The sequence below is a fragment of the Megalobrama amblycephala genome, linkage group LG3, assembly GCF_018812025.1.
Source record: "Megalobrama amblycephala isolate DHTTF-2021 linkage group LG3, ASM1881202v1, whole genome shotgun sequence".
Classification (NCBI taxonomy): Eukaryota; Metazoa; Chordata; class Actinopteri; order Cypriniformes; family Xenocyprididae; genus Megalobrama; species Megalobrama amblycephala.
The window spans coordinates 12,073,568-12,083,147 of NC_063046.1; the positions used below are offsets into that span (position 1 = coordinate 12,073,568).

General features: G+C 37.0%; 1 protein-coding gene across 1 annotated transcript; it reads left to right on the forward strand.

The window, feature by feature from the left end:
• Positions 1–57: 57 nt before the first annotated feature.
• Positions 58–8,831, forward strand: LOC125264495 (leishmanolysin-like peptidase 2). The gene is made up of 15 exons (XM_048183856.1): positions 58–300; positions 1,047–1,419; positions 1,534–1,627; positions 2,286–2,337; positions 3,168–3,317; positions 3,395–3,520; positions 3,623–3,707; positions 3,832–3,977; positions 6,031–6,214; positions 6,371–6,437; positions 6,660–6,756; positions 6,877–6,981; positions 7,121–7,249; positions 8,099–8,223; positions 8,388–8,831. The coding sequence occupies exons 1-15, from the start codon at positions 295–297 to the stop codon at positions 8,632–8,634; spliced, it is 1,986 nt and encodes a 661-aa protein (XP_048039813.1). The 5' UTR covers positions 58–294; the 3' UTR covers positions 8,635–8,831.
• Positions 8,832–9,580: the final 749 nt, after the last annotated feature.

Sequence of the window (9,580 nt, forward strand, 5' to 3'; positions counted from 1 at the left end):
AAGCTGAATGGTTTCTGCAAGGTAAAAACAACAAAAACTATGCTGTCAACATAGATCTAAAAACAAAAAATCTAGAATGGAATGTTACAGGTGAAGAATGTGACTGTCCCTTTGAAGGGAATATGAAGCATTATGTCGTCAGTTCTACTGAAACTATGAGAGGTGATTGTGTTATTTGCACTTCAAAGACTGCATTGCCTCAGTTTCTTTACATCCTGAGGAGGAGGATCATTCTGCTCACAAGAGGAACAAACCAGTTTCCTGTTTCCAAATACAAGCTAAAGGACTGATACTATGCTGGTAAGAAATCTGTTGATTTTTCTGTGTGAAGGAATTTTTTTTATTATTTGTTCTAATGTTAAAAATTTGGGGTCAGTAATTGTGTGTGTGTGTGTGTGTGTGAGAGAGACGGATACTTTTAATCAGCAAGGACATTTGATATTTATAGCGTTACAAAAGTTTTTTTGCAAGTATTGCAAGTATTTTTAATTAATACTTTTCTATTCACCAAAGAGTCATGTTTCCACAAAAATATTAAGAAGCACAACTGTTTTCAACATTGATAATAAATGTTTCTTGAGCACCAAATCAGTATATTAGAATGATATCTGAAGGATCATGTGACACTGAAGTAATGATGCTGAAAATTCAGATTTGTCATCATAGAAATAAATTAACTGTTAAATTTTAAAATGTATTAAGTAAAAGTTATTTCGCACTATTACTGGTTTATAAAATATAAAAAAATAAAATAAATGCTTTGGTGAGCGTAGGAGACTTCTTTCAGAAACAATAAAAATTCATTATAAGATAATTGTTATTTGAGTTAAGAATTATTGCTGTATTGTGTAAAAAAAAAAAACTCTGATTTTGGTGAAATTTAAGAAAGTCTTTCCAACACAAACTTTTTTACATTAGAGTTTATAAAAGCACACTTTTACTTATATTTTTAATATATTTAATTTAGTCTCATTGCCCATAAAACATTTGTAATACTTCCTTTTTCAAATAATTAGTGCTTTTCTTTGTGTTTTATGCTAAACTAGATAATGCCTTGTGTTTGTATTGGCATATTACTGTTGCCATGGTTTCCATGTACTTGGGGGAAGTGCATCTTTGACCAAGTTCAGAAATCAATCAAAGTTGTGTCCCCGCCCACTGGTCAATACGCCTCTGCTCATTGGCCCTTGGGTGAAGCCGCAATCAACGTACCTGTTACTGCATCAGAGGAGAATCCAGCACCTAAACCTCAAAGATCTAAAAGAGCTGAGAGACATGTAGAATCCATGGCGGTTCCACAACCAATTAGGATCAAGATCTGGATACCCTCAGAAAGCCCCGCCCTCTCTGACTGGGAGAGAGAGAGACTAATGACCGCAGTTGATGAGGCTGTGAATGAAGTTTCCAGTTTACTGTCTGGTGTGTGGTTGTTTTAAGTGCAGTACAGACAAAACTAATATTGAGAGACATAAATTTCAATTTCTACCCAATCCTTTCTTCTTGAGCAACATTATTGTGTATGTTTGTTCATAGTGAGACGAGTTCCAGATAATCTGTTGCTGAACAGAGACATAAACAAATACTGCAAATTCATCTGGAGAAACAGTAGCACTGTTAACCACATGAAGTACGTTTCACATATTTTACACTTCTTTTCTGACTCTTACCAAAGTCCCTTTAAGATAAGTCATTTCACCCATCTTTGAAACGCCTCTCGGGCATCCTGGGCATCCATGCAGCTCCTATCTCTTTGAATGGGGAAACATCAAATTCTCCAAAGCTGTTTACCAAGCTTTCGATTAAATTTCATATTTGAAATCACCAATTAATTCTGACAACAACTGTCTCATAATTTTTTTCCCAAACGCTCGAATCATGACAAAAAAAAATATTTTTTTAGGCTGGTTCAAGCTAATGCACATGCGCAGACCTAAATGCGCGTCTCTTGTGCCTCATTTTGGAGGCGCGCGTCTGACTGTTTCTATAGAAACCAGTGCTTCTAACGGACGCTGAAGTGACGCGATGACTTTACCAGTCGGTGATTGGCTCTTATTTTGAACGCGGGACTTATTCCGCCATATTGCGCGTTACACTTTCTCCCATTCAAAAAAATATGAGTGACATGTCTTGTGTTATTCTATAGTCTTTGCTCTTACTGAAATGCACTAGCTCTGTCAATGGTTTGGTCTGTGCTAGTAGTGTTAGTAGTACTTGCTCATTGACTTTTCACTTGTACTGATTTTCAAAATGTATTTTAATTAGTCAACTAGTGTCATTCTCCTCAGATGTGGCAGAGCCAAAGAGAACTACAGATTCGAGAGCTGCTTCGGCGTGAATGTGAGTCTCATTACATTAAAAGGTTAGTTCACCCAAAAATGAAAATAATGTCATTTATAGCTCACCATTATGCCGTTCCACACCCGTAAGACCTTCGTTCATCTTCGGGACACAAATTAAGATATTTTTGTTGAAATCCAATGGCTCAGTGAGGCCTGCATAGCCAGCAATGACATTTCCTCTCTCAAGACCCATTAATGTACTAAAAACACATCTAAATCAGTTCATGTGAGTACAGTGGTTCAATATTAATATTATAAAGCGACGAGAATATTTTTGGTGCGCCAAAAAGAAAAAGAAAAAAAAAACGACTTATTTAGTGATGGGCGATTTTAAATCATTGCTTCATGAAGCTTTGGAACATAATGAATCAGCGTATCGAATCATGATTCGGATCACGTGTCAAACCGCCAAACTGCTGAAATCACGTGACTTTGGCGCTCCGAACCGCTGATTCGACACGCTGATTCATAACGCTTCGAAGCTTCATGAAGCAGTGTTTTGAAATCAGCCATCACTAAATAATTTGTTATTTTCTTTATAATATTAATATTGAACCACTGTACTCACATGAACTGATTTAAAAATATTTTTAGCACATTAATGGATCTTGAGAGAGGAAATGTCATTGCTCCCTATAAGGGCCTCATGGAGCCATCGGATTTCAACAAATATATCTCAATTTGCATTCCGAAGATTAACAAAGGTCTTACGGGTGTGGAACGGCATGAGCGTGAGTAATAAATGACAGAATTTTTTTTTTTGGGTGAACTAACCCTTTAATACTACTACTCAAAAACATTGCACTTAGTGTTCAGTCCTGCTTACAGATCCCAGATGAGCACCTAGATGGCTGTGCTGTTTATCCACATCCTGAGCATCCAGTCCCGACAGTGCTGAAGCCAGAGGGGATGGGAGTTCCTGACACTGACTTCCTGCTCTATGTGTTTGCTCACAGCACAGATAAATGCCGAGCAGAGGTACTAGAGGCTATGAATCTACTGAGGTTAATGTAGGTTGTCATATAGTGCCACATTTTTACATGTCTGTCTCTCAGTCTAGTTTACTGGCTTATGCTGCTCACTGTCAGGCAGATCCAGAGGGGCGTCCTCTGGCTGGGACTATGGTCATCTGTAGAGAGCCGCTAAATATGGAAAGATACACACATGAACACTATGTGCAGGTGACAGTGAGTGTGTTTGAGAAGGGAAAGTGAACTGCACTTATAGTACAATGAGAAAAACTGATCTACAGCACACTATTTGTCATCTTTGTTTTGGTACAGACAGTGATCCATGAGCTTTTCCATGTATTGGGCTTCAGCAAAGATCTCCTCAGCCAAAGGAAGGATTGTTCTCTCTCCTCTCAGGGTAAGTAACGGAGCTTAAATTTTCTTTATGTAAATGAATAAATGTCTATTAGAGTTATGGTGGTTATTGTAGTCCTGTTGTGCATTTGCTGGTATTTCTTGTCATCATTGTGTGTATTATGAAGCTGGTGTAGACTGCTGGTCTCATGGTCAGGTGATTAGCACAGACGAGATGGGGCAGGCTAGACTCTATTCTCCTACTGTGATCAGAGCAATGCAGAAACATCTCATCTCTACCCACACTGACCTTGGAGCTCCATTAGAGAACAAGGTAACCACCATGTACAAAACACTACTGTGACATGATACCGTGATGTTATATTTGATATATATACCATAGCACTGAACATTTACCACATACAGTACATGCAAAAGTTTGAGGTCAGTAAGATTTTTTTTCTTTTAAGTTAAATTAATTAAAGGTGCTGTATGTGATTTCTCAAATTAGTTGTTGAACACTTGATATTTGAAATCAACCTAAACAACAAACCCACCCCTCTCTTCATTGCTCCGCCTCCAAAACTCACACTCCAATCCTAACCACCCTGCTCTGAGTCGGTCTCGAACCCCGGCCCGATCGCTGTTGGCATGCAAAGCGAATGCACAACCAATGACGCCTAACACCTCATTCTCTAGCGGGTGTCAGTGTGCAGTAGTTTAACTGCAAAACTCTCACTATCTGGCCTCTGTTACACACGCAATGCGAGTGGATGTCTGTTTAGCACAGCAAAATGCTTCACGAAAAATAAAGCGCAGATGATGAACGAACAACAAAGAAGCACAAAAAATGAACATACAGTACACAAGAGTAAATACAAACAAGATTTTGTTGATAATCGCCAACAGAACAGCAGCTCCAGACAATCAAAACCCAGTGTTACTCACATGATAAGGAATCAAAGCAGCCTCTCTGTTTTTAGGCCTTCCCACTCAGCTCTCTCCAGTGCTGGAAAGCTTTTCTAATATAAACGTGGGTCCTTGCCCAGTCATAAACCTTCATTCCAGTGATATTCTTTTGAGCTCTTTTGTATTGTGTCCCATCTCTCGTTCTGCAGGTTTTTTTTCTTATTATTTTCAAATCTCCCTCTTGCTCGTTCTCTCTCCTCAACAGTTATACGCCCCCTAATGCTGATTGGTTAGACGTTTGTTGTTGGTATCAGCCGACTAACTTCCAAACAGTGTATTTGAAATAATACTGAGTCGATGCATTAAATTGATCAAAAGTGGCAGTGAAGACTTTTACATTGTTACAAAAAATAATATTTCAAATAATGTTCTTTCGAGCTTTCTATTAATCAAAGCATCACAACTGTTAATAAAATAAATTGTTAAAAACATTGATTTTTATCAACATTGATAAAAATATGAAATGTTTCTTGAGCATGAAATCAGCATATTAAAATGATTTCTGAAGGATCGAGTGACACTGAAGACTGGAGTAATGGCTATGGAAGCTTGCTTCCGCCACTGAAAAAAAAAATCAAAAAGGTAATTGCGACATTTTATCTCACATTTCTGAGGAAAAAATATATAAACTCGCAATTCTGGCATTTTCTCGCAATTGCGACTTTATATCTTGCAATTTTGAGAAAAAAAGTCAGAATTGTGAGAAAATGTCAGAATCGTGAGCTTTTTTTCTCAAAATTGGACTTTATAATTTGCAATCTCACAATTCTGAGAAAAAATGACTGTGAGATTTTTCTGACTTTTCTCGCATTGTGACTATTTCTCAGAATTGCGAGTTTATATCTTGGAATTCTGACTTTATAACTCACAATTGCAAGTTTATATCTCAAAATTCTGAGGAAAAAAAGAAAATGCAAACTCACAATTGTGAGATAAGAAATCACAATTTACCTTTTGTATTTTTTATTCCGTGGTGCAAACAGGCTTCTATAAATGTCTGCTGAAAGTTCAGTTTAAAATATATTGAAATACAAAACAGTTATTTTAAATTATAATAATATTTAACAATATTACTGTTTTTAATGTATTTTCATCAAATAAATGCATCCTTGGTGAGCATTAGAGACTTCTTTCAAAAACATTAGCAAATTAAATAGACCACAAACTTTTGAATAGTAGTATAAATAATGGCATTTATATGGTACTCCAAAGTATTAAAAAAAAAATATGGCTCTACATTGATATTGACACTGTCTACCATTGCTCTGATATTTTACCTTTATTTACACCTTGAATAGCATCTATTTTGCACAGTGTAAATAGCATCTACCTTTCTTAATGTAAATAGCTGCTGCCTAATGTAAAACACAGATGATACACTCAAACACTTCCTCCCTCTGGCTCTTTCTTCCTCTCAGGATGTTGGTTCAGACGGTCTCTCATCACACTGGGAGGCCCGTGTGCTTCAGGGCTCCATTATGGCAGCTTTACTGGTGGAGCCGTCTTTAATTCGCATCGATCACATCACACTCGCTGCCCTCCAGGATACAGGCTGGTATTCAGTGAACTTTAGCCAAGCTCAAAGCCTGGTGTGGGGAGAGGGTAAGACATCCACTATTGAGCCAGGAAATCAGTCCAGTTTGCTGGTTTACATACATAAAGATACATATTATGCACTTGTTGAAGCTGGAGTCAAACCTCAGACTTGCCCGTTTACTTTTTTACCAATCTTGCTGTTTGTTTCTGTGTGTGTTTTAGGTGAAGGCAGTCAGTTTGGGTCCCTCTCTACCTGTCACAATTCTTCAACTTTCTTTTGCACAGACGGGTAATAAAACAAATAATGCATCTTTGAATAAACACAGGTATTTAGACACTGATTTATAGCAAACTATATTTTGCATGCTTAAATGGTGGGCTTGTTAAAAAGGTTGAAATGGCTTTTCTAAAATTGGTTAAAAAATTTCTTCTTATTATTATTAGTTTATTAGTTTTTTTTTTTGAAGAGTAGAAAATGTGATACATAAACTGTCCACTGTCTTCCTCCCAGTGCATTGGGTTGTCACTACCTTCACTTACACAAGGGGAAGTGTCTCACTGATCCATACCTGGATGGCTGCCACATTTTCAAACCCCTGGCAAATGCTGTGAGTCTCCCGTTCTTTGTTTAGAGATCTTTTTCTCTTTGCCCACTCCCTCACTTTGTTGTCACCTTAACAAAACTTCCCACATGATTATCACTGTGTAATGCCACATTTCTTCATCAGAGTGAGTGCTGGAACAAGGAGAATGAGAGGAGTGGAATGAATGAAGGAAGTGGAGAGATATATGGCTCAGACAGCCGCTGTTTCATATCCAACCTCACCAGACCGGTACCACATGTTCTCCCATTTATGTACAAATTATAAATGTTTAAATATGACAAAGCAACAGTTTTCAGATACTTAGAACCACTAGTAAAGGCTGTTTTAATGTAAAAAAAAAAAAAAAAAAAATCCTTGCTTTTTTTAGAATCATTCATCCTCCCATGCATCAGTGGCAGGTCATTGTTACAGACACAGATGCACTGGAAGAAACAAATATCAAATTCAAGTAAGGGATTCTGATTGGCTGGATTGCCCAGCAGGAAAGAGTGTTGAGGTTAGTGATAACTCATCATTTATGTCTAGAAACGTTAAAAGTAGAGTAGGCTAGCAATAGCAAACTAGCTTTGAAAGCATAAGATCACACCCTCCTTTCAGTGCTCTCTCCAAAGCCACACCTCGGACCAAATGCAATGATTGGACAAACACTTTTTTGTGGTTCTGTGACTTCCACGGAAGATATATGTATGTTTTAAAGGGTTAGTTCACCCAAAAATGAAAATTCTGTCATTTATTACTCACCCTCATGCCGTTTCACACCTGTAAGACCTTCGTTAATCTTCGGAACGCAAATAAAGATATTTTTGTTGAAATCCGATGGCTCAGTGAGGCCTCCATAGCCAGCAATGACATTTCCTTTCTCAAGATCCATTAATGTACTAAAAACATATTTTAATCGCTTTATAATATTAATATTGAACCACTGTATTCACATGAACTGATTTAAATATGTTTTTAGTACATTAATGGATCTTGAGAGAGGAAATGTCATTGCTGTGAATGCAGGCCTCACTGAGCCATCGGATTTCAACAAAAATATCTTAATTTGAAGAAGAACGAAGGTCTTACGGGTGTGGAACGGCATGAGGGTGAGTAATAAATTACATTATTTCATTTTTAGGTGAACTAACCCTTTAATATTTAGACTACTTCTATTATTGATTCCTATCAGGGTGTGAAGAGATTTTCAACCAGTATAACAAAAAGTGTTTATAAAACAAATTGCCTACCCTACCTTTAAGTAAAATCTACAGGTTAACTATAATGACTGAATCATTTAACACTTGTTTCACATGACTGGACTGCCTTTTGATTTGTTTTAACTCTCTGTCTCTAAATTATATAGGTGTCTGGCTATCAGGGTTTAGTTTTCTGCCCAGACAACAGATTATGTAAATATTCTGATTTAGCTCCTCCTACATCAAGGCAAAAGGCAGATAACCTTCTTAACGTTGGTGCATCCATTGAAAGGTGGGTCTAATCCTTTGGGGTTTTTTTTTACTTTCGAATCTTAAATGATTTTCTATGTGTTTTACCTGCATCACAATTTGTCAGCAGTTACAGAATTCCAAATACAGTGTATTTCTTTTTCAGCTGAGTCTATCTATAAGTAATATATCTTTTCTGTATCGTAGTGATCATGATGTGAAAGAGAAAGATGCCACTCCTCAGCCCAGCCTCATGCTTCTCTCCTCAGTCATAGTTTCTAAGGAAGAGATCATTGTGGCAGCAGTGCTGAGCATCATGGCTGCTTTCTCTCTACTGTCTTCTGCAGTGCTCATCTACAGGAAGTGTTCATCAGCCAGGGTCAGAGTACATGCTGCCAATGAGCCTCCATACAGGTCGCCGTTGTCACCCACCCAGTGCATCAGTAGGAACTGATGGTAGAATCACCATGGACAATAAGATTCAGGAAGGCTAAACCATTTTTTAATGGCAGCTCAAAACAAAACAAAACAAAAAATTAACTGAAACATTTATATATGGTTAATACTCATGCTTTATAGTAAAGGTTTAAAAAAATATTGAATGAAACATTTTGTGGAGACAATTAATACATAAAATATTTTTATGACGAAGATGAAGAAGTTGTGAAGTGGATTTTACAGTGGTCATAAACGTTCCTTAACTCAGAGAAAGGTTCTTTATTGAATTAAAATGTATGTTTTCTGGACTAAGATAGATTTTCTACTTGTCTATTCAGGTATTCATATAGAAATCAATATATATTATGTCACTATTATTCATAGTCTTGTAATCTTTTCAGGTGTACTTACAAAAGTCACTGAACAGAAACATGATTCTCAGAATTTATTTAGTCAACAAGATATAATACAATAGTTTTCAAATTATGTGGTTACAATATTAAAGGTGCCCTAGATTCAAAAATTGAATTTACCTTGGCATAGTTGAATAACAAGAGTTCAGTACATGGAAAAGACATACAGTGAGTCTCAAACCCCATTGTTTCCTCCTTCTTATGTAAATCTCATTTGTTTAAACGACCTCCGAAGAACAGGTGAATCTCAACATAACACAGACTGTTACGTAACAGTCAGGGTGTACGCCCCCAATATTTGCATAATGCCAGCCCATGTTCCCAACATTATGAAAGGGATTACACAAGGGTAGCCAGTTAACGTCTGGAGCTGCACACAGCCGAATCATCAGACTAGGTAAGCAAGAACAACAGCGAAAAATGGCAGATGGAGCAATAATAACTGACATAATCCATGATAGCATGATATTTTTAAATGTTTCGTTAGCATGTTGCTAATGTACTGTTAAATGTGGTTAACGTTACCATCGTTTCTTACTGTATTCACGG